The following is a 26,599-nucleotide window of genomic DNA, read 5'->3' on the forward strand; positions in this document are numbered from 1 at the left end:
CATGCTGCAACTTTCTTGAATCTTGGTGTTGGCTTCCTTTTATTTGGCTGGGATGTGCTTCTCAGACAGCTTTCTGCAACATTCACTATCATGTCTTACATGGCTTTGGGCTTCATGGACTCTCTCCCTTAATGACTGATCTTTTGGTGATCTTAATCAATTTTAAATGTATTGTACATATTAAAACTGCTTTCTAATAATACCAAGGACTGACTAGGAGACAGAGAACTTGATAACCCTATAGTTTTTTAGGTTGTCTGTCCTGGTATTATTACAAAATTTGTTGTCTTTATAAAATCTTATAAAGACAGACTGACTATGCAGTTCTGCATGAACTGTATTCTTGCTTTTGTGTTTACAGATGTAGCAGAGCTGACTTTTACATTTGTATTAGGACTACCCTGCCTTTCCATCATAATGACTTCCCAAGTCCGAACCACAGACGAGACTGTGATACGATGGCTTGTAAAAAAGGGCAAATTCTTCCCTGCTACATCTGTAATTTGTAGATTGTTTCCATTTCCATAACTTTTCTAGAAAAAAAAGAAGAAAATTCCATTAGTCCTTTCCTACTATATTATGTGCAGTACCCATGGCTGATTGGACTAATAGTATCATTAATGACTTGTTCTTGCTGAAAGAAATTTAAAAACTTGAATGTCCACAACATAATGGGACAATTTGACACCTAGCGTTAACAAAAGATGTTGTCCATAGCAACTATTCAGACCCTGGCTGAAATAGTTTTTTGTTAAAGGGGTACTCCGCTGCTCTGTGTTTGGAACAAACTGTGGGGGGCGGGGCATGACATCATGAGGGGGTGGGGCTATGACATCACGAGCTCCCAGCACCGGCTCCAGCGTTCAGAACAGTTTGTTCCAAATGCTGAACTGAGTACCCCTTTAAAGGGGTCATCTAAGAGAAGAAAAACAGAGCAAATTACATTTATAAACAGCACGCACCCCTTTAAAGGAAAAATGTCAGCCAGTTCACCCACACTAAACACAATATACTGGGTGATAGTGTTGGTGAACTAGAGTCCGAGGGGTCACTTACCTTACTGTATGCCCTGGCCGCTGAGTTCTCCCCCAATAGAGTTCTTTTTGTCCTCTCTGTACTTGCGCTTTGAGTCCATGTTTCTTTGGGTCCCGGAGGAAGGGGCCTAAGCCCGCCCCCGTGGTTTGTATATACAGGTTCTTTACATGGCATGTATATGCAAACCATATTTACCCACGCTATCACCCAGTATATTGGGTTTAGTGTGGATGAACTGGCTGACAGTTTTCCTTTTTAAGTTTCAATAAAAACAGTGGTTGGTTTCTATAGGCAACTGCACCACACTTAAGGTCACCATAACTAATCCACTATGATGTCCATTGCAACAAAATGTCTACTAAATATGTATTTTTTCTAGAAAAGGTTGGAAAATGTAACCTTTTTAAAAATCTCCTGGAGCATTACAGTGATCCCATAAAGGTTAAAGGGGTACTCCACTACCTCAGCATTCTGATCATTTAGTTCTGAATGTGGAGTGCAGATGCCGGGGCTCGTGACATCACGGCCATGCCCAAATATTCAAATCTATGGGAGGGGGCGTGACTGTTCCCATGCCTCTCCCATAGACTTGCATTGTGTGGGCAGGACATGACATCTTGAGGGGGCATGGCCATGACATCATGAGTCCTGGCACCCGCACTCAGAGTTCGGAACAAAATGTTCAGAACGCTGAGGCAGTAGAGTACCCCTTTTAACTATAAGGTTTACTATAAATATGAATGAAAGAACTGAGCACATGTAGCACTAGAATTTCCTAATTGGTCTAAACCAGTGATTCCCAATGTTATTACCATGGGGAACCTCTGAAAAATGTAAATTTTTCAGGGAACCCACTATACCATATTTACCTCAAACAACATGGCCAGTAAAACTTTCTAAAATCTATTCCGGCAGAGCTTTGTTAAATGGATTACTTGCCCTATACAAAGCATCTTTGGTATCTTGCCATGTCTACTATAAAGGGGGAAATAGGGTCTGTCTATAAATCCTGATCTTTTCTGTAACTCCCAATACATCCATGTGTCCCAATCCGATCATGCGTTTACTGACCCAAATTCACAGCAATATCAACAATCTACATAGGTTTGCTGCTTGTATAGCTTGGGTTAATAAACAAAAAGCCCCCTTCCTCAGCCACCATAGGCAGTTCTTGAAGACCAAATTATGACCCAGAGTTTATTAGAGTTCAGAGCACTACATGGTTTGGTTCATTTACTCATATTTATTGTAGACCACAGAACATGACCAAAAATATCAGGTTCAAGTCTGGAATATCTGTAGAAAGTGACAATATAATATGCTTTCAGGGCTGGTTTTACCAGTAAAGTTGGTAGCAGCTTCAACATTGACATATTGTATGACACTTTATGAACCATTTACTGCAAACCTCTGGGTGATTGTGGAGTTAAGTCTGGATATTTATAGTTGCTTTTAATCCATAGGTGTTGTGGAGCCTGTGGATATTACTGATAATGGTGACGGGACACATACTGTGGCCTACACACCTAGTGTTGAAGGTCCATACACTGTGGCTGTCCAGTATGCAGATGAGGAGATTCCTCGGAGGTAAGTGTTTGTTGCATTTATACTATGTACTTGAAGAGGCTTTGCCTAAAATGATTAGTAATCATTAGTGAATAAGAAGTTAGAGCGACTAACAAAGTTTAGCAATAGTGTATAACTTACCGTCTCGAAAAGTAGGGGCTTCTCTGCCACTTAAGGAGACAATAGTATTATACATGGCACATTATAGTTGTTGGCATAGTTGTGGCTTTGGGGCCCAGTAAAATTAGATGACACCCTTGCTCTTTGTTATATGTACATTTATTTAGGGAGAGTGGTTATTAAGATTTAAAAAACCCATTGTCGTTTACCTTTGAAGTGAATTTTGAATTAATGGAGGGGGGGTCTTATGTTCAAGAACCTCATCTCTTCTCTAGATGGGAAGTGACAACTAAGAGCATGTCTTTCTCTGAAGGACCTGTTCTGGCCTGCATCGTAAACAATTCATTGATTTAAAGGGGTACTCCACCCCCTTGACATCTTATTTCCTATCCAAAGGATAGGGGATAAGATGTCTGATCGCGGGGGTCCCGCCGCTGAACATTAATGTCCAGAACGCTGGTTTCAGATGACCGTGTTCATGACATCACGCCCGCTCCATTCATGTCTGAGAGGAGGCATGATGGCTGTGGTCGAGCGGGTCGGACATCATGGTGGATTCCAGCGGCCGGATCCCCAACGATCAGGCATCTTATCCACTATCTTTTAAATAGGGGATAATATGTCTAGGGGTGGAGTACCCCTTTAGATGTTTTAACCTGTGGTGGCACTTCAAGGAAATTGTATACCTTCAAGTGTCCCACAGCTTGATCGATAGGAGAAAGAGTAGGGAGATATCTTCTATGTCTCTTTAATCTACTTATTCTTAATCTATTTACTCACCTGGAACTCTTCTAATTATTGGTGTCCAAAATGGAGACCCCCTTTGCAAACTGTCATTATTTGAGTAGCCAAAACCATTCTCCTAACACTATAGTTTCAAATTTATAATTAAAATGGGAAACCAATGGGGACCTCTAAATCTGTTCTTTTTTTCCTTTTTTTCTTCTTCTCCAGCTGTTGTAAAATAATCTTTCCTGGTTTACAGTGGCCAACATAGCTGACCTAAATTGTTCTATTTTTTTTCAAAGTCCTTTCAAAGTGAAAGTTCTTCCTACATATGATCCCAGCAAAGTGACAGCCAACGGTCCGGGTCTCAGCTCACAGGGGGTTCCTGCGAGTCTTCCTGTGGATTTTGCTGTGAATGCTAAGGATGCTGGATTAGGAGATCTCTCTGTTCAGATAACTGTAAGTCATTTTTATGGATTTTCAATTTTTAAAATGTTTGTTATATTTCCGCACTTTAATACAGAAAACGGAGTTCGATTTGCTGTCTTTAAAAGTCTTATTGTCCCAACAGGATGTCCATGTTCCATGTAAAGATCATATTTAGACCATTTATCTTGTATTCTTAAAGTTGAAAAATAACTAAAGTCAATAATAAATTATTCTCAGGAAATTGGTCAACTACACTATATTTAATCCTTCACAATGATTTTAGAGATCATGGCACAGATAATGTCCTTCAGGACCTATTGAGGACCCCAGTTGTGCAGAAGCATTTCGTCTGGGAAGAATAGGATGCTTCATGGAGGCACCACTTAGCAGCACATATGGTACCTCTAGTCCATACTGTGGAACCAAGCGGCTCTATATATTATAATACAGGACCTGTACACATGCAATAAGTATTGACTTAGTATATGGGCTCATTTGCAATTGCAGCTTATGAAACCCTATTACTAAGGGACTAAAAACAGCATCCTACAAAAAACCCTGGTCAATAATTTTTTTTTTTTTTTAGCCCATTTAATCCACAGTAGGTTATACTGTGTGGTCAATCCAGGCATAGGTTCTATGTTTAGGTCCACAAAATATAACTTTGACGTTCTCTAATGCTTGCATTTATGATGTCTATAGTGATTATAATCTCTATTTTCTCTGTTGAAAAATTCTAATAAGGGGCAGATGGCATTAACCCCTTGTGTTTGTGACGCCAGGCTGTGGTTTAACCTCTACACCACCCAAAGGTATACCACTGGATCCTGGGCTAGACACGGTTAGGCTAGGTTATGGAACAACAACAACTTTACAGAGATAGACAGGTGTAACAGTCTTAACAGCTTAGCCAGGCTCAAGGAGGTGACCTGTGACTTCAGAGACATCAAGGCTTGCAGGGACTTGTAGTTGACTTGGACAATTTGATGCAGGGCCACGCTGACTTGACACAGATTAATCTTGACTGACTTGACTGGGACTGACTAGACAGGCTTAACCCGATTTGTAGCTTGCCAGGTTTTGACATTCACCTGTGGAGCAGTGGACTTGTGGAAACGTGGCTGCGTGGTAGGCTTTGGCCTCCTTAGGACACCAGACACACACTCTCAGGACTTGACCTTGCTGCACTCAGTAGAGAAGAGACTGAACTAGCTCCACCCAGGGTTTATATGGCGGAGACTCTGGAGGGATCCCATAGGTCACCCTATAGGTCACATGGTCACTGGTACCTTCCTTGGTTGCAACACGTGACAACAGTATTTAAAGCTATATGTTAAGTTATATACATTACATTGGATAATACAGATGGTAGTTTACTATTTAGGGGATACAGGCAAAAGAGGGGCCATGGGTTCACTGAATGGAGTCTGCCTGACAGGGCAGCAAGTGGTGCAACTCCTGTACTGGGCCACTACATGTACAAAAATGAAAAAAGACTCATATATCCGTATTGTTTTTGGAGTTCAGTTTTTCAGATCCAGAGCTTGACAGCTGGTTCACCCGCATCAAACCCAATACATTGGGTTATAGTGCGGGTGAACCGGATTAAAATGAGATATAATTTACTCCAATTGGTGCCGCCGTTCAGCAGATTGCTTACATGGTAATGTCCTTCTTTGTGCAATGGATGTCGTCAGTGTACCGGCATACAGAGCTTCCCTGCCTCTTTCCTCTCTGCTCCATTATGCCCGCCCACAGTGCACTCACATGGGTGAATATTCCTACATGAATATCTTGTGCCAAAATATGAAGTGTCCTCTAGGTAGTAAAGGCTCCAAATAACACAGAAGAAACATTTTACATTAAGGGAACAACTAGGGAACTTGGGATTTTTTTACTTTTGAGGCAGTTTTTTGTATCTAGAATGCCCAATAACACAGGAAGTTCTTCAGCAGTTTGATTTAAATATCCAGGATATTGAATCTATTTTATTTCAGCCTCACACTTGTGCCTCTGGTGGATTAAAGGAATTCTGTCTGTAGTTTGACTGCTTGTAGAAAATCGTACCTTCTATTATTTCCTTTTAGATGTATGAACACTTTTTGTCACCACCGTATAAAGAACAAGCACTGGAGATAGCTGTATGTTTCCGCTAGTTCGGAGTGTCAGCCATTGCAGGATGCTGGGGATTTAAGGCTATTCCCCCTGGCTAGTTACAAAGTGTAAATCATGTGTAATGAGAAACATGGCTGTTTGTTTAGGAATTAAAGGAAAACTTACAGCCTTGGGGATATTCTCAGAAATCCATGTAGATGGACAAAGAATACACTCTGGGCAAATCCTCAAAACATGTTCTTGTAACTGAAGATGATCGCTCTTTGGCTTCCAAGGGAGCCGTAATTTTCATTGATGTTTATTTTAGTTTAACAATATTGTGATTTGGATTGTGTTTCTTTAGCTGCTCGTGATACTGTCATATGGATGTTATTTGGCTTTGGAAGGTTTGTACTTTAAGTTTTTTTTTACCCTTCTTTGTTACTGCTAGGACCAGGAAGGTAAACCAAAGAAGGCTCAAGTTCTGGACAACAAGGATGGAACCTATGCCGTATCCTATCTTCCTGATAAAACTGGACGCTATCTGGTTGCCGTAAAATATGGTGGAGATGACATACCTTATTCTCCATACAGAATTAGGGCAATGCCATCTGGAGATGCCAGCAAATGTACAGCTGCAGGTATTATCCTAACTATAACTGAATATCCTTGTACTTAAAGGAGATGTTAAAAATGTCACTGTCATTTAACAAATGTTATGAAAAATATGAAAGAGAGGTAGCTCAAACCACAAGAGCAAGTGGAAAATATAAAAATGCCACATGAGTACTAGTATATAAAGTCGCGCATCCTGTGTGACCTGGGAAGCAATTGTATAGAAAAAGGGGGAAACTTTCCTCAAATCTGGTCTCTTATAAGCCCATATATGGGAGCATATAAAGTGGTTATATAGTGTCTTCTCAGTTGGATGTACAAAATTGTAGGATACAGTATAAGTAAAAAAAAAAGGATATATTTATTGATACACAATGTATATGGCATTTGCCTGCAGGGCCCTTGAAGCAGTGCAAATAGATAAATGATAAAATATATACTAAAATCCAATAAAGTACCGTATATGTATTATCATATAAACATGTGGGAAGCCTATCAGGCTGAATTTGTGGGAGGGGCTTTGGCTATTTAACATCCATCGGCCCCTCCCTCTGGGCGTATGCTGGGTTGGCGAAATTGCGGGGGTTCTTTCGTTGCGTACGCTGGGTCAGGTGTGTGGTGGTGCAGGTAAGTGCCGGGTGACCGGCAGGTTTCTTTTACTGGGGCCCTGGTCTGTTGTTATTGCTCCCCTCGTTTGGCGGGCAGGCTCCGGCACCCAGCGTGTTATGTAGGCGGCGGTCCGTCGGTACAGCGCGTGCCCGGGCTGGCCGCAGTGAACACGGCCTCTGGATCCAGCGGCAGCTGGCGGCATGGCAAGCGCGGGGAGACGCGACCCACGTGGGTCTCCCTGTGCTGGCGTCTCACGTGTAACACGGGGCTCTGAACGGGCGGAGTCACAGTATGCCAGTGAGCCGGCGGTATAGCTCCACGGATGGCCAGCAGGTGGCGCTGAAAAAAAAAAATAATAAAATAAAAATGTGTGTGAGGAAATGTGTTAGGCTTACAGAGTGTATTGGTACCATGCAGTAATAAGGGGCTGTCTCATGGTGCACCGGTGTCAGGCCACAGTCCTGACACATGCACTGTCGCAAACAAGGGGCAGCTTGTAAGTCAATAATACTATAATCCATGTTACGGTGGCTTCGGTTTAGGGGGGGGGGTGGTCATGCATATCGGGGTACCGGGGCAGAGGCTTGGGGTAGGCAAGTAATTAGTGGGGTTGGGGTAGTTTCAGGCATAGGGGGGGGGGGGGGTTAGGGGGTGCCAGCATGTATGGATCAGAGGTGGTAGGTGGCGCGTAAACCATATGGTTAGTACACTGTTAGTTTCTCTTGCAGATTAGGTGGGCTGTATACAGTTAGGTGGTCGTTATGTTCCAGGTCATTGCAAACTTGGCTACGGTCAGTACCAACCGTACGGCGTTTGTTCATGTTATTTATTCACGTTTCACGGTGGTCATCACTTTCGCTAGCAGACGCTAGTTCACGTCATTTCAGTCAAATGCTTGATACTCCTGTTACATTAGTTAATGTTACGCACTACTGCTGTTACACATAGGCCCTGAATCACTGTATATCTGACTCGACATGTCAGATAGGGTTCAAGGCGTCATTGCTACTGTCACGCATACAGAGCATTTCGTTTACACAGGTAGTGGTCACTGCGATCTTGACTCTTCTTCAAGGGTGACCACTCGCCTGCGGTGGTTGCTGACACGTCTTCAGAGCCATCGCTAGTTAGTTAGAAACGGTGCACACTGTAATCTTGACTCGCAGTCAGGAGGTGTTCACGGTTTAATTATTCATGACTATACGCGTCATGCACACATTCTCGGTCAGACACACGGTCAGGCCTCGTTTCAAACTATTCAGGTGGTACTCTGGGTCGCACTGGCACTACGGTCAGCACTCTTGGGTTCGGCCACATTGCACAGGCAGTCTGCAGCTGTAAGCTAACATTAAGTATGTATTCGGTTGTTTGCAGGGTTACAGTCGATTGCTGTTCGTTTCAGACGTCTTACTGTTGTGTTACAGTGGTGGTAAGGTCAGTCAGTACTCAGCAAGAGGGGTACACGTTTCTCATATCTGGTGACTCACGATTACCGTTTTCCCCGGCACCCGTTACGGCCCGGACAGGTCATGTCTCACGTGTCAGACATAGAGGACCCGACGTCCATCCCTGATACATCAGCTAGAAGCTCCGTGCGAGGGACGCCCTCCTCTGCAGCTTACAGGGCTTGGACGATCCCCAAGTTGATGCAGGAGTTGCGCAAGAGGGCAATTCCATTTCCAGCAACCGCCCGAAAGCAGAGTTATACAAACTCCTCATGGCGGATCAGTGGGCTGGCGACAGTCAGGAGGGGACCTCGGGCCAGTCCACCCTCTCGGAACTGCATGCAATGATGACTTCCATGTTGGGCAGGCTGGTTTCTCTGAGGACATACTGTAAGGGAAGGACATCAATTTGGCGGCCCTGTTGCTATCTGCATTCGACATTGAGGACACTAGAACAGTAGCATGCGCTGACTTATCTGTTGTCCTTAAGAGTAAGGACACCAGGCTGAAACGGAAGCTAAACATCCACGAGTTTGTGATTGCCTTCAGCAAATGCAGGGAGGTGATATGCTCAGCCAGGCCGGAGCGCAGAGAGGAGCTCAACCTGTATTTGCTGAGGGTTACTGAATACGCATACAAATACGATGGTACCCATTTCTACGATTATCATAGAAGTTTCTCAGCCATGGCAGCGACGGCCTTCAGCCAAGATGGGTACCTCACGGACTGGAGCATCGAAGATTCACAGATGTTCCGCAGCAACTTCGCAAATCTCAAATTCCCCGCACGTGCCGCCTGTCAATCAATCACGCATACTACGGCGTGGTGTGTAGGGCTGGCTCAACAGGGCGAGCAGGGCGCCACCAGACCGTCCACTTCCACGGACAGTTTCAGCAGGTCCGCACCTTCCGTAGATAAATTGGGCCGTCCAGTACACTATCTCGGAGACTCACAAATTTATAACAACTATAACATGTCTTCGTGCAACTTCAGCAATTGCAGGTTATTACACGTCTGCTTCTACTGCTTCAGGGCACATCCGGGCTCTGCATGTAGGCAGAAAGGGCCAGCATGACTAGGCGGGGTACGTACCCCAGTCCTGGCCGCTCTGCTCGCGGATCACCCGGACCCAGATTGGGTCCAATGGTTGATCAATAGTTTTGATAGAGGCTTCCACGCCGGCATGGTCATACTGCCGCAGGCCACATTTGAATGCGACATTCTGCTGTCTGCCGTAAACGATCCCGCTGTTGTCACTGAATTAATAAATGCTGAGCTAATGAAAGGATATATGATTGGCCCCTTGTTAGTTTCTCCATTCAGGTCTTGGAGGGTCAGTCCGGTAGGGGTGGTAACAGGCAAGTTCAATGGGAAAAAGAGACTGATATTTGACTTGTCGGCTCCTCATGGGTCACATATTCCCAGTATCAACTCTCTCATTCCATCCGAGGAGTTTAGCATGCATTATTCTTCCATAGACCAGGCTATTCAGGTCATCTTGGCGCTCGGCCCAGGGACTTGGATGGCGAAGGCGGATATCACTGACGCCTTCAAGTTGCTGCCATTGCACAGGGACCAGTGGCAATGGTTTGGGCTCAAATGGCAAGGGGCATATTACTTTGCTTCCAAGTTGACTTTCGGATGCAAGAGCAGCCCGTGGCTGTTTGACCAACTGGCCCAGGCATTGCACTGGCTGCTGGTTAATGTCTCTGGATGCAGCCAGGTCATCCATTACTTGGATGACTTTCTTCTGCTCAGTCGCCCGAGGGAAGAGCCGGACCAGTTGGTCAGATTGCTGAAACTGTTCACTGATATTGGGGTGCCAGTGTCTCCCAAGGAAACGGTCGGCCCAACTAAGTGTCTCACCTTTCTGGGAGTAATCCTAGATTCAGTCGCAATGCAAGTCAGCTTGCCCACTGACAAACTCAACCGTATCAGAGACACTATCCACAAGTACACGGTCTCCCAAGTCACGACCAAGGGCGAGTTGCAGAGCTTGCTGGGAATGCTGGCATTTGCTATGCGAGCAATCCCGCAGGGCAGAGCGTTTGTATCCAGAATATTGTCTTTGCTGCATGGTGTCCCTCATCAACACAGTAGGGTTTGGTTAGATTGCCAAGCCCTGGCTGACCTGAACATGTGGGATAGGTTCATGGCACAATGGAATGGGACGGCTATGTTTGTCCCGCCAGCCTCCGAGTTGTCCCCCAAGATCTGCACCGATGCGTCATCTTCCATCGGTTATGGTGCAGTGTGGGGCAGCAGGTGGATGGCGGGCCAATGGTCCAAGCAGGTAATGGCTCTGGCAGGCTTCAGCAGCACTTCGGCACTTTTTGAGGTTTTCCCCATTGTAGCAGCTGCAGTGACATGGGGCGACAAGTGGTCAGGGCAGACGGTGGAGTTTCAGTGTGACAATCAGGCGACAGTTGCCATAGTCAACAAGGGCAGTTCCGGGCATGCTACTGTCATGTCATTCATGCGCAGACTAGTCTGGGTGTCCTTACAACACAACTTCAATTTTGTAGCCAGACACATACCGGGGGTAGACAACACGGCCGCAGATGCTCTGTCCAGGGCTAATTTCCATCTCTTTTCACAGGTGGCTCCGCAAGCAGACGCAGTAGGAACACAACCCCCTTGCCTGGCACAATTAATCTTGGACTGAATCATTACACACAGGTGGCCTGGGAGTTAATGTCGGACGCCTTAGCCCCCAATACCAGGAAGGCCTATCATGCAGCACACGACACCTTCAGGGCATATCTGACGCAGCATAGCATCCCCTTTTCTTACGACACCACTATCATTCTATCTTTCATCGGTTTCTGCCACTCTTCGCTGCACCCGTCTCATAGCACTATCAAATCTTACCTTTCGGGCATTCAGCATTTCATTTCTTTATCCCACCCAGACAGGCTATCTATCTTATCATCTCAGGCTGTCAAGGCTGCGCTCAGAGGGGTGGTGGCTCGTAGCGCCACAGCGCCAACTCTCAGGAAACCGATCAGCGGCGAGCTGTTCCGAGCCATGTCTGACGCATTAGCCAATAACCCGTTTGGCTTCGAGCGCAGTCTGATAATCAAATCTGCCATTTATCTAGCCTTCTATGGCTTCCTCCGGCCGGGTGAATTTTCATGTGTCAGGCGGGGAGCGACACATCCACGGAAGGCTCATTTAAGGTGGCAGGGTTCTTGGTTCGAAGTTTCACTGTCTGTCACAAAAACTTGTAGGTGGGGGGCGGTGGTTAAGTATTTTCCTTCAGGCAATAACTGGTGCCCGGTGGCAGTGTTGGCACAACTGGTTGAGTTCCTCCATGATAAGCCTCCGGAGTCGCCACTGTTGCCTTTCGGTGGAGGTGCTCTTACCACTTCTCTTTTCACATCGCATGTCCGCACGCTGCTTGGTAATTTAGGACACAACCCCAGAGAGTTCTCAGGTCACTCATTCCGCATAGGAGCAGCATCGGCGGCCTCCAGGCACAAAGTGCCTGTACAGGTCATCCAGAAGTTGGGGAGGTGGCGGTCTGATGCATATACCACTTATGTCCCAGATCCCTCAAGGGAAATGGCAGAGGCATTTCAATTTTTGGCACTATAAATAAATGATACTTAATTACCCTAACTGGTGGTGTATTTTTGCCCTCTATAGGCTGACCCTCGACGCGGTTTTCAGGCACACCTCAACCGCTGTTCTATGTTATAAGCAGAGTTTTGGGTTTAGGTCTTGGTAATCTAGTTTCTTGCAGGTGGCCTTGGCAGGAGATAACAGGTAAGCCCATGCACGGTTCAAAGTCCTGACCACAAGTGGGAAGCCTATCAGGCTGAATTTGTGGGAGGGGCTTTGGCTATTTAACATCCATCGGCCCCTCCCTCTGGGCGTATGCTGGGTTGGCGAAACCCACCCTCCTCACCCTTTTCTTCATCATCATACATAAGGGAATGCCCTCTATAGGCTGACCCTCGACGCGGTTTTCAGGCACACCTCAACCGCTGTTCTATGTTATAAGCAGAGTTTTGGGTTTAGGTCTTGGTAATCTAGTTTCTTGCAGGTGGCCTTGGCAGGAGATAACAGGTAAGCCCATGCACGGTTCAAAGTCCTGACCACAAATATATATGATAAAAAAAAACTTATATGGAAGTCCATGTTATGCAATCTTAGAATTTTATGCAGCCTTTGTGATTAAACTGTGTGCAAATGGTATGCACATATGCTGTATGTAGTCCAATGTTTGAAGTCCATGATTTATGCAATCTGTATTGCTCCGAGAGACTTATGATTCCTGGAGTGGCGACCAGGCGTCCCGTTAGGAAGCCACAGCTGGTAAGTAGTGAGAGCTCCAGGGGACCTCTGCAGAACGGGTGAGCTGCACGGTCCTGTAACAATCATTTTATGTACATTTTCACAGTTACATAGTAACTAATGCAAGCAGGGCCAGTTATAGGCTTAGCATGGCCCTGGACAAAATAAAAAATGGGGCCCAAAAAGTCAAAATAGTGCACTAACCATATTTGCACATTTTTGGTCACTTCAAATACCATAAAAAAGTATCTAAAAAGCAAGTCCCTTCGAAACAAAAATGGTACCGATAAAAACTACAAATCACAGCGCAAAAAATGACCCTCATACATCCCCATATACAGAAAAATAAGAGTTAAAGGGATCAGAATAGTACAATTTTATATTTTTGTATAGTTCCCCCACATTAGGTTGGCAGTATATTCTCCCCCCCCCCCCCCCACATTAGGTTGTAGTTCCCCCACATTATGTAGGCAGTATAGTTCCACCGCAATAGGATGGCAGTATTGGTCCCCCCACATTAGGTTGGTCAGTTTAGTTCCCCCACATTAGGTTGGGAGTATAGTTCCCCCCCCCACATTAGGTTGGCAGTATAGTTCCCCCCGCACATTAGGATGGCAGTATAGTCCCCCCACATTAGGTTGGCAGAATAGTTCCCCCCCCCCCCCCCACATTAGTTTGGCAGTATATTTCCCTCCCACATTAGGTGCAGTATAGTTTCCCCCCACACATTAGGTGCAATATAGTTCCCCCCCCCCACATTAGGTGCCGTATAGTTTCCCACATTAGGTTGTAGTTCCCCCACATTAGGTGCAGTATAGTTCCCCCACAGACATACAGCCTTCAGCCATATACAGTGTATGGCTGGAGGCTGTATGTCTGTGTATTGCCCCACTTCAGTGCTCCGTCCACTGCTCCTCCAGTCAGGGGTCACAATCTACTGCTATGGCCTATAGGCTCCTCTGCTCCTCTCCTCCGTTACTATGGGCGCACGCATGGGATGTCAGTGACATCCCTGCGTGTGCTACCTCCCGGCAGCCCCTGCGTTTTTAAAGTTAACATAGAGCCACAGAAAGGTAACCGGAAAAGTTCTTTCGGGACACAGGGATGTCCCGAATGTGATTGATCCCACTGTGGGCTGCTCAGTGGCGGATTCCTCCCCCCCCCCCCGGATCCGCCACTGAGCAGTCCGCAGGGGCCCCCCGGGGGATGGGGGCCCTGGGCAATTGCCCGGATTGCCACGCCCTAACGCTGGCCCTGACTGCAAGAACATTAACCTCTTAAAGACCGAGGGCGTACCTGTACGCCCTGAGTCGGCTCCCTTTCTATGAAGTAGGGGGCGTGGCTCCACGTCATAGCGGTTCGGGCCCGGCCGTTGTTGCCGGGACCCGTGGCTAATAGCGCGTGGCACTGATTGCAGTGCCGTACGCTATTAATCCTTTAGATGCTTCTAAAGTGAAATTAATTACCCCTGGCTAGCTCAGTGGGCTCTTTGAGACCGCCGCGGTGAAATGGTGGCATCCCGAATAGCTGTAGGACATGAGGAGGGTCCCTTTACCTGCCTCCTGGTGTCTGATCGCCAAATGACTGCTCAGTGCCTGAGATCCAGGCATGAGCAGTCAAGTGGCAGAATCATCGATCAATGTTATCCGAAGAGATAACAAAGATCGATGTAAAAGATCAGTTAGTGCAGTATTATAGCCCCCTATGAGGGCTATAACATTGCAAAAGGGAAAAAAATAATTAATAAAGATCATTTAACCCCTTCTCTAATAATAAGTTTGAATCACCCCCCTTTTCCATAAAAAAATTAAAGTGTAAATAAAAATAAATCTATGTGGTATCATCGTGTGTGGAAATGTCCAAATTATAAAAATATATCATTAATTAAACTGCACGGCCAATGGCGTACGCGCTAAAAAAATCCAAAATAGCGTATTTTTGGTCACTTTTTATATAATAAAAAAAATTCATAAAAAGTTAAAAGTCCGGTCAATACAAAAATCACTACAGATCAATACAGACCACGGTGCAAAAATGAGCCCTCATACCACCCCGTACACGGAAAAATAAAAAAGTTATAGGGGTCAGAAGATGACAATTTTAAACGTATACATTTTCCTGCATGTAGTTATGATTTTTTTCAGAAGTACGACAAAATGAAACCTATATAAGTAGGGTATCATTTTAATTGTATGGACCTACAGAATAAAGAGATGTCATTTTTAGCAAAAAATGTACTGTGTAGAAAGAGTTATGTTTTTTTTAAAGGTAAGGAGGAAAAAATGAAAGTGCAAAAACGGAAAAAGCCCTGCTCCTTAAGGGGTTAAGTCTCTCTGAGCAATACAGATTGCATGAATCACGGACTTCATACATGACTACATACAGCATATGTGCATACCATTTGCACACAGTTTAATCACAAAGGCTGCATAAAACTCTAAGATTGCATAATACGGACGTCCATATATGTTTTATACAAGTTTTTTTTATCATATATATGTTATATGATAATATATATACTTTAGTGGATTTTAGTATATATTTTATCATTTATCTATTGCCACTGTGTCAAGGGCCTTGCAGGCAAATGCCATATACATTGTGTGTCAATAAATATATCCTTTTTTTTACTCATACTGTATCCTACAATTTTGTACATCCAACTGTGAACACACTATATAACCACTATATATTCTCCCATATATGAGCCTATAAGAGACCAGATTCGAGAAAAGTATACCCCCCCCCCTCTATACAATAACAAATGTTATGACTTATCACACAGACATTTTGATCAGTCAGGGTCTCGTTTTCAGACCCCAACCAATCATTAAAACGAGCAAGAAGAAGTATGTGACCTATAATCAAACCAGTCTATTGCAACTTGATGAAGATTGTAAGGAGTCCGGAAGTGAAGCGCACAGTCATGCACTTATCCTTGTTAGTTCAGACCCCGACCTATCAAAACTTTTCATATGTTTGTGTGTTTCATGTCAAGAGTTTCTTTTATTTTTAACTCACAGGGACACTTTAAAGGGATTGTGTCATCAGAAAATGACCCACAGTATTGTTTTATTGTTTTAAAAAAAGTTTTTTACATTAACCATATATTGAAAACATTTTTGGTGATGGTTTTTTCCTAAATTTTCTTTTTACTATCTATCTATTTTATAATCCTGAAATCTAACAAATTCCATTCTGGCCACTAGGCCTAAAACAGAGCTGAGACTTCCTGTTTGGTACTGATCATTTCCCAGTAATGCCTTTCTTCTATACATTGAAAGGTGACACCAGTAGAGAGAGAACACTAGGTGAAACATTCCCTTTTTAGGTTCTTTTCTTTTAAAAAAATTCACTTTTTGCTAATTTGTACGGAACTACCTTCTGCGGCCCCCAGCAAACTGCTGATTTAGGAAGTTATTGTTGCCCATTACAGGACAAATGTAGTATGTACTGTAGTACATGGTGAAGATATGATGTTTGAAAGGTGTTCCCCAATGGCCTGTAAGTCATGTCCTTGGTGGGGAGCCATCCTCTTCTTGTCCTGCCTGCTGTAATCATGCCCACTCAACATGATTGAAATCCTGGGCACTTCCTGTGTCATCGCTCTGTTAGCTTAGGGTGCGTTCACACGGCCGTCTGTCCCCGTTTTTTTTTTTTATCCCGTTTTGGTTCCGTTCTTGCAGGCTGTAAACGGATTAAAAACGGTTTAAAAAAAATCCCATTCATGTCAATGGAATTTTTTTACTATCCGTTTACATCCATTTGTACCCGTCTGCACTCATTTCAGTTTTTTTGATGGCAGAAAAAAGGCACTTGCAGTATTTTTTCTTCCTTCAAAAAACGGGAGAAAAAACAGATACAGTAAATTTTACATTGAAGTCTATGGAAAATGGATGAGCCTTTAATGTCAACTGTTTTTTGATCCATTTTTTTTTACCAGTTTATTAACTGAACAATAACGGATACAAACGGATAACATCCATTTGCATCCGTTATTGTCCATTTGTCGATTTTTATTTTTGGTGGGAGAACGGGACGGGTCTAGACGGCCGTGTGAACGCAGCCTTAGAGAGCAGAGCGGTGTCTCTGGCTGTCAATCACGCTGAGTGGACGTGTCTACAGCCGGAGCAGACAGGACTAGAAGAGGATGGCTCCCTGTCCAGGGGACTATTTATGGGCCGGCGGGGGACACCTTTTCAAACTTTTATATCTTCACCATCGCAGCCGGCAGGAATGTCTCCCAGGCGTGGCAAGGAAGATTTTACTTTTATATAATGCATTGCCACATGTTATTTATGGTAAAACCTGATAGCAGTTTCCCTTTAAACTGCTAGAAATATACACACAGAGCCAAATGTCAACAAGTAGAAATTCATTTTATCAAACCACAAATATTAAGAAACATAAAACATGTAGATGAAAAACCCAGTGCATTCATCTGTAGGTATACAGGTCACTGCAAGGTATATACTGTATTATTGGTATGCATGGTACAGTCTATTAAATGTCGGTAAAAAAATCTCAGTGAGGATGAAAGTACAAACTGCAGGGATAAAACCACGAAACCAGTGCTTACCCCAGTGTTTCCCAACCAGGATGCTTCCAGTTGTTTAAAAACTACAACTTCCAGCATGCCTGGACAGCCTTTGGCTGTCCGGGCATGCTGGGAGTTGTAGTTTTGCAACAAGTGGAGGCACCCTGGTTGGGAAACACTGACTTACCCCAATGCATGTTTCTCCCTTTCTTCATCAGGGGGAATTCGACAAATCTATTAATAAACAGACCCTTTAATTCGAATTCTTAATATATATCCTCTGCACTCCTACATGAGTAACCTGTACTGCCAGAAATGATCAATATATGACCTGTAAAACTGGTATAACATGAATAAATGACAATTTAGTAATGTGAAGCTATTAGCATAACACCTGCACCATTATATTGTCACCTTTTGAGAAAACAGCTTTGCAAGTATATCAAATTCAGGTTGACAAAGAAACCGCTTGGGGGTTAACAGAAATTATAGGCTCTGGTCACTCACATTGGAACTTCTGTTATGTTTTAGTATTATTAAAGACAAGTGTAGCCAGGTCTACCACAATTTTCTTGCCTTGAGAAATATTGTAACCCCCCCCCCCTATATCCCATTAAATTCAGTGGGGTCTGTCGGTGAACGTTTAGATAATTAGGAGAGAAGATCTTCCGCAGTGTAATGGCTTCCATTAAAAACTGAAGTCCTGATGCTACTGAGAACAGAGATTTACTGGATATAATTGAATCCACTAGTTTATTATTGTTCAGTGTTTGTTGCATACTATATAGGCACAGCTCCGTGCAGCTGCCATCTGACCCATGGACATTAAATGGGTATTCCAGGAAAAAACTTCCCCCCTTTAGTTTTGTACTCGCCTCCGCTCGGCAGGACGTTCGGGTGAGCTGGTCAGGGCCATCTGGGCTGTCCATCTTCACCGGGGGGGGGGGGGCCTCTTCTCCACGCTTCGGGCCCGGAATGATGACGTTGCCTTGACGACGACGCACAGGGACATTGCGTCCCAGTGCGTCGTCAAGGCAACGTCATTATTCCGGAGCCGGGCGCGAAGCACGGAGATGAGGCCCCCCAGTGAAGATGTACAGCCCGGAACGACTATCCCTCCCCACCAGATGGCCCGGACCAGCTCACCCGAACGTCCCGCCGAGCGGAGGCGAGTACAAAACTAAAGGGGGGGATGGGGGGCTGGATGATGAAGGCCCGGGCAGTGGTCTTCGACCTGCGGACCTCCAGATGTTTCAAAACTACAACTCCTAGCATGCCCGGACAGCCGATGGCTGTCCGGGCATGCTGGGAGTTGTAGTTTTGGAACATCTGGAGGTCCGCAGGTTGAAGACCACTGTTAAATCAGACATTGTCAAGCGGTGATGATGAAGGGGGTGGTGTGGGATTATGACAGGGGGGATGATGACAGGATGATGATGAGGGTGTTAATGACGGGGGTCTGGATGATGACATGGGGGGATTATGTATTTCCCACCCTAGGCTTATACTCGAGTCAATAACTTTTTTTTTTTTTTTTTTTTTTTTTTTTCTTCCCCCTGGGTTTTTGGGGTGAAATTAGGGGCCTCTGCTTATATTCGGTTCGGCTTATACTCGAGTATATATGGTATATAGACCACAAACTGGCTCCAGAAAGTTAAACACATTTGTAAATTACTTCTATAAAAAAAATCTTAATCCTTTCAATAATTATCAGCTGCTGAAGTTGAGTTGTTGTTTTCTGTCTGGCAACAGTGCTCTCTGCTGACATCTCTGCTTGTCTCGGGAACTGCACAGAGTAGAAGAGGTTTGCTATGGGGATTTGCTTCTAAACTGGGCGGTTCCCGAGACACGTGTCATCAGAGAGCACTTAGACAGAAAATAACAACTCAAATTCAGCAGCTCATAAGTACTGAAAGGATTCGAAAAAAATGTATAGAAGTAATTTACAAATCTGTTTAACTTTCTGGATCCAGTTGATATATATATATAAAAAAAAAGTTTTTTCCTGGAATACCCCTTTAATAATAATAGGTCTGGTGCTGTGGCAATATTAGTTTAAAGGGAAGCTTTACAGCAAGAGATTCTATGCTCACACTTTACTCTTTCTTCACTGTAACATAAAGAGTATACAAATATGAACTCCTCTGCAGTGACACCCCATGCGGTGACCAGTGCCTGGATAATTTTTCCAGTAAAACTGGAAAAAAAGTGCTTCCATTGGCCATTACATGTGAGGGAGATTTGGGACACATGCAATAGCTTCAACATAGGATTGTACCCTTTTATAGCCCCATCCTGGACATGGCGGGTTTGTTCAGTAGTGTTTTAAACTGAACATAACTTTTCTGCACAAATATGTTACCTGGGTGAAAACTACATTAGAAAATGCAGAAAAACCTTGGCATAAATAGACAATATTATGTGATGATTTTTTATTTTTTTTTTATTTTTTGGGGGGGAGATGAAAAGCTTCTTATCCCTTCTGTAACTGAAACCATTACCCTACCTGGAAAAGGGGATGTTAACTGAGTGCAGTGAATCGGGTTTCCTTCACTTCAAAATTCTTTTCTTTTGTTGAATTTTAATGGAGTGCAATTCTGCAATTCTATCTTGTAGTCCTGTTCTGTTTTCACCACCCGCTCGCTTTTTTTTGTTAATATGAAATCCCTTGTATCCCACGTAATATGAGGTTATTTGAGCTGTACCTGTCCCTTTCCTTGCGGTCTCCTTGTTCTGCATTCCTCTAAGGTTTGGGCTGAGAAAACACAACCTGACATATTGTGTCTCTGAAGTTTTCATTTCCCATCTCTACATGAGATTTCCTGAGAAATTAGTTAAATAACAGACGCCAACTGAGGGGAACAACAAGTCTGTGTTATCCCAGTGTACAAAGTCTAAAAGGTCCTAACCCTGTTTTCTTAAGCCTTTTACCGTAACTTCAGCAATCAGAGATAAATACAAGTGTTTTTAGGCTTTACTATGAAAGCAATTTTAAATCCACTGTCCGAATATCCATTATGTCTACTTTCTTGATAATACTCCTTTTCCAAGAGCAGTCAACGAAGATAAAACCATGACCAAACACAGTAGTTTGGGGTGCCTACAATGTAATTGACATGTAGGACTTTAATTGTACTAGCATGATATTAACGCTTACCTGGTATATGAATAGGTTCCTGTACCGGCTTCGGTTTAGAGCAGTAGATATGTTAGATGTTATAAAAAGTGCAGACCCTTTTATTAGTTTTTGTTCAAAACATCCAGTAATGTCCTAAAGTAAGTTTGAGAAATGCAGTTAGTGAAATGTATTTACATAAACCTGGAAGAACGAAGATGCGGCACTCACCTCTGTATGCTGGCACGCTTTATGCCAGTTCTACAACTTACAGCAGGGGTACATGCCTGGGCATTCACAGGATACTGTAGCAAGCGTCAATTGTTTCGTGCTAGACGCGCTTCCTTATAAAAATAACTGTCTCTTGCTAACCTGTGAACACACCTGCATGTACCCCTGCTGTAAGGTGTGAAATTGGAATATAGCATGCCAGCATACAGTGGTGAGTGCCGCATCTTTATTCTTCTGTGGTTTATAGATCGGCTTATAGCAGTGCTAAGTCCAAATATGTTGCGAGCGTCCCAAACACGCTAGTTCATGAACTGTACCACACAGACCTGTTCAGATGGTCCAAATTAGGAGTTGTACTTAAAACACAGCAGCTTTTATGTCTTACTATACACAGTGAAATGTAGTTACAATGCCTTTCTGTATCTCCAGGACCAGGAATCCAACCGGCTGTGAAGACTGGTGAAGAGGTTGGTTTTGTGGTTGATGCCACAACTGCTGGAAAAGGAAAGGTGACTTGTAGCATACTAGATCCAGATGGTCTAGAATCAGAAGCAGATGTCATTGAGAATGAGGACGGAACCTACGACATCTTTTACACCACTGCTAAAACCGGGCCCTATGTTATACATGTCCGCTTTGGTGGCGTGGACATCCCCAACAGCCCCTTCACTGTTATGGTAAGGGACTGAAGTATGATATTTATAAAGTATATAAGGGGTGGAGAAATTATGCTTCAGGTACCTTCATGCCCAGTACAGGCATGCCAAAAAATGGTCACAAAATGTACGGAATACTTGTACCATATTTTTCTCAGTGTTCCTTTTGTCTGATCCTGGATATGGTGACTTTTGATGACTGTTTTGCTTGTTGTTTGGTAATAGTGTATTTGACATTTTTGTTCCACCACACCAGGCTACAGATGAAGTCCCAGTAGTGGCTCAGCAGCAGACTGTTAGTGCTTGTCCCCCAGGCTATGAACCTTTGGTATATATACATATATATGTTCATCTCCATATAACCAATCCACTCTCCTTCCATGTTTGTTCCATGACAGAAATTGATATTGCCGCTTCTTGGGACTGCTTGAGCCACTCTCGGCCATGTTGATCATTTCCTTGTTTTCCTTATTATTGCATCGTGACATGTTTTGCCTTTTCAAGCTTAAGAACAATCACAGCCAATCACCTTTTTTTATCATTATTATTGACCCAAAAAGAAGCCTCTTTTGATTCATAAAGACTTGTTCTTCCTTTTTGCACGATGCATTTCACTTTTTCATTTCATTCACTTTGTGTTTTATGTTTTAGTTTTTTTGCATTTTATGTTACCGAAAATCATGATTACTAAACTCCCGAGTCGATGGCGTCACCACGTTACTGTTATATCATTTTCCTCACTGCTTGCTGAAATAGGTCTAAATGATTTTCTTTTGCAGATTTTACCTGTTTCAAGTTTTTTTGATCTATATTTTGCAATCCATAGCTTCCGTTTATCACCGGTACAAATCTGTGTAGGCGATTTTGCAAATTGACAGTTTGGATGGATATTGCTGGGGCAAGAGCAAGTTGCGGAGCTGCTCATCCTGAGCCTCCTTATTGATGTATAGCAGTGTTTCCCGACCAGGGTGCCTCAAGCTGTTGCAAAACTACAACTCCCAGCATGCCCGGACAGCCTTTGGCTGTCCGTGCATGCTGGGAGTTGTAGTTTTGTAACAGCTGGAGGCACCCTGGTCGGGAAACACTGATGTGTAGAATGCCAGAAGGCAAGAAAAAAAGTCACTTTGCAGAACCGTCAACTCTGTTAATGGGCACAGTTTTCTAGTGTTCATGCCACACTCTCATTTCCAGGTGTCAGAATCCGCCTACGCCCCTGTTGGCTCCATGAACGGTATGGGATTCAAGCCGTTCGATTTAGTCATCCCATTTGCCATAAGAACTGGAGAGATAACAGGTGAGTGTAAACAGGGAATTGTCTGTACGTTAAATAGAAGCCTGGACACATCGTCCTCTAAACATATCCCTTTTGTTTCTGCTGTTCTAGGCGAAGTCATCATGCCCTCAGGGAAGACCGCGCCTGCGGATATTGTTGACAATAAGGATGGCACAGTGTCCGTGCGTTATGTACCAACAGAGACTGGACTCCACGAGTTACATATTAAGTGTAATGGAACCCATATTCCAGGTATACACCAAGGCTAGACAGCTCTGGTATAGGAAATACAATACAATAATGTAATAGGCTGTTGAAAAGATTTTGTGACCCGTTTAAAAGTGGTAAGTGAATTACGCACAAATTCCACTTTGTTTATGCCAAGCGGTCAGTAAAAAACAACCAGTGTCACAGCTAAAGGGGTACTCCATCCCTAGACATCTTATCCCCTATCCAAAGGATAGGGGATAAGATGTCTGATCGCGGGGGTCTCGCCACTGGGGACCCCGCAATCTCCCTGCTGAACCCGGCGTTTGTTTAGAGCGTCGGGTGCAGCGCCGAGTGGGGCATGACCGTGATGTCACGAGCCTCTGCCCTGCATCGCCAGTCATCGCTCCGTGCACCGGATGTCTGGGGTGCTGCAGCCGAGATCACAGGGGTCCCCAGCGGCGAGACCCCCGTGATCACACATTTTATCCCCTATCCTTTGTATGGGGGATAAGATTAACAACAAAAGGATAGCCCCCTATATGCAGGTAACAAATCCCATGTAGGGTAAGATATGAATACAACAAGGAGAGAAAGCGGTTTAATAGGATTTAAAATAAACAAACTTTATTAAATGGTGTTAAATATCACATAGACATACAAACCCATAAACATGGGAAAAGAAACAGATCCAGGGACTGGAACCATAGTGAGGGCTCACATAAGGTAAATAACAGACATTATCATTGTGTCTAACAAGAAAGTACAGGTGTACAATAACTTAGCAGCAAGCTCAATACATACAAATAGAAGAGCAAAAATAAGAACAATAAATTACCAAGTGGACAATGGATGTAAAGCAGTGGGCCCTCAGCACCCAACGTTTCGCTAGGGGTTGGCTTCTTCCGCGGATAAGATGTCTAGGGGGGAAGTACCCCTTTAAAATACCGGTGCAATCTTAGATTGCCTATTCTAAGTTAACACTTTCTAAGAACTATCCAGTTTTTCATCTCCTCTAGTGTGTGTAGTCAGAGCCATATTTATGGCTTGTGCTGCCTTAGGGTATATTCACATGTACAGATATTGTATTGCGCATATTTGATGTGCAGGATTTGAAGCTGCAGAATTTATGCTTAGTGTAAACTAAGACTGAACACAGCATCAAACCTGCAGCTTCAAATCCTGCACATCAAATATGCACAGGATACTGTATGTGTGTACTGACCCATATGGATTCAACCAAATGGGGATTTTTATTTTTCTCCAGGCTACAACATGGTAGTGGCACCTACATCAAATGTATTTGTTTTATAAAAAATGTTTTAACTCAAAGTGTTCCTGTTATTAGCAAAAACTTTTTATATCCTATTGATAATGCCATTATATATATATATATATATATATATATATATATATATATATATATATATACATATATTATAATTTTTTTTTTTTTTGTAATATACATTGGTTAAAAAATGAATATATTGTTGAAAAAATGCTGTCCCTGCAGCTATTGCCTGTGTGTCTCTATGAGTAGTCCAAATACAGTAAGTGAGGGTGTGGTGTACCACCGATGTATGGCGGGACCACAGGGTGTAGTGGTGTAGGTGGAGCCAGATGGGATTAATCCCTGGGAAAAGATGTTGTTAACCCCTAATGTTCGTGACGCCAGGATGTGGTTGGATGGTGAAGGGCACTGCCGACAACCAACCCAAAACGGCATATATTGAATGAGAGTCCAAAACAGGTTCTGATGCAAATGGAACTTTACTGAATAAGGCAGTATAACATTTCTTACAGATAGCCAATTTCCACAGAGTGGACCGGGACGCAGGGAACCTCTGAGGCTTGCTTGGACTTGTAGTGGTAATAATGATGATACAGGCCAGTGTGCTACTGTTATGACTTTGGTAGGGACAGTAGAGACTTGACTTGTAGACATAGATGAGACTTTCAGATCAGATATGGCTGCAGATTTCTAGGCTTTGGCCTAGCTGTACTGGACTGAACTTGTACAGGACTGGTCCTTGCTTTACAGTCCAGGAAGAGAGCAGGAATTGAGAGCTTGTGTGGAGATTAGAGCCCCTTATATATAAGGGGGCTGGACTAAAGCCCATTGGTAGCTGGTTGCCTGGGATTACCTGTGATTCTGGAAATCTGGGTATCAGGTGATCACATATCACATGACATATCACATGACCTTAAGAAGGTCCAATACAGTCTAAACATCCTAATAACCTTTGTACATAGCTTATATTCACTATACAATACCTATAATAAATGTACATAATTAATATACAATAGAATACCATAATAGTGACCTAGGGGGACCCTCCAGGAGAGCCCTGTGGACCTGAGGGACTCTACCTGAGGGGACTTTAGAAACTGTACAGAACCATGTTCTGTACAGGGACACGACAAGGGCATGATAAGCAGGGCTCTGTGCAGGCTCCTGGCTTGTCAAGAGCCCCGCCTGTCCTCAGTGGACAGAGCCCCGCCTGTCCTCAGTGGACAGAGCCCCGCCTGTCCTCAGTGGACAGAGCCCCGCCTGTCCTCAGTGGACAGAGCCCCGCCACTCTAACCACACTTCCTGTATTTGGTCTCCTCACAGAGACGCACAGGCAATGGCTGCAGGGACAAAAAATATACACATTTTTAATCAATGTATATCACAAATATGCAAAAATATTTCTAATATACTTTGTTTAAAAAAATGAAGTTTTCTATGTTTTATTTGTTCTTAAAAAAGCTCAAGCACATACTTCCCCCATCTCATACACAGAATTTGGACCGAAGACCAAACACAGGAAGAGCAGCTTGGAGTGCTGAGGGGGGGGGGGTCCAACCAACAGCATATGGCAGTTAAGTGTGAGAGGAGCTATGATTGGATGAGGCTGAACAACCCCCCCCCTCAGCACTCCAGGCTGCACTTCCTGTGTTTGGGCTTCGGTCCAAAGTCTGTGTATGAGATGGGGGAAATATGTGCTCTTGAGTGTTTTTAAGCACAAATAAAACATAGAAAACTTCATTTTTTTTTAAACAAAGTATATTAGAAATATTTTTTATTTACCTTAAGGAGGGCAATAGCAAAAATTAGTACTCCCCCTCAACAGGCCCTAGACACAGGCCCATAGATCCCTAATGGCAAATACATCCCAGTACCAGTGTAGAGTACTGTATACTGAACATTTTGGAGAGTTTCATAGAGCGGTTAGTTCAGCCATACTTTTACAAATAAAAAAATATTCTGGAACAATCCTCATTTTCTTGTAGGATCAATCTGCTGCATCAAAATTCAATAAATTCCTGCAGCTAAACCTTTACAAATTATAATTCATGATTGCTTGTATATGGAAACCTACCTAGAGCAATAATATAGAGGGGCAAAGGTAGCAATGACACAAGCCTCATCGGTCAATGGGGCTCCAGGTGCCACATGAATAGATACCAGTGTTATAAATGACGCCTGTTTCGGGGAGGCCCTAGTACCGGTTTTGCCTTTGGGCCCAAAAGCCTCAAGTTACTCCTCTGATATAGTATACAGGGAATAGACAAAATAACGTTACACTCATCCCAAGACACCGTATGGAGGTTTTCAAAATCCAGGTTTAATTGTGAATACGAAGTGCTATACAGTCA

General features: G+C 43.7%; 1 protein-coding gene across 9 annotated transcripts in view; it reads left to right on the top strand.

The window, feature by feature from the left end:
- Positions 1–26,599, top strand: part of FLNB (filamin B) — a 243,111-nt gene that overhangs the window by 190,748 nt on the left and 25,764 nt on the right. For 7 of the 9 annotated variants that reach the window (XM_056524444.1, XM_056524445.1, XM_056524451.1 and 4 more), the window contains exons 26-32: positions 2,499–2,622; positions 3,750–3,906; positions 6,422–6,611; positions 21,251–21,498; positions 21,734–21,805; positions 22,669–22,771; positions 22,862–23,002. In XM_056524444.1, coding sequence (XP_056380419.1) covers positions 2,499–2,622; positions 3,750–3,906; positions 6,422–6,611; positions 21,251–21,498; positions 21,734–21,805; positions 22,669–22,771; positions 22,862–23,002 — 1,035 coding nt within the window. The remainder of the gene's footprint in view (positions 1–2,498; positions 2,623–3,749; positions 3,907–6,421; positions 6,612–21,250; positions 21,499–21,733; positions 21,806–22,668; positions 22,772–22,861; positions 23,003–26,599) is intronic. The other 2 variants (XM_056524446.1, XM_056524447.1) reach the window with 1 other exon arrangement.

This window comes from Hyla sarda, chromosome 6, assembly GCF_029499605.1.
Source record: "Hyla sarda isolate aHylSar1 chromosome 6, aHylSar1.hap1, whole genome shotgun sequence".
Taxonomy (NCBI): Eukaryota; Metazoa; Chordata; class Amphibia; order Anura; family Hylidae; genus Hyla; species Hyla sarda.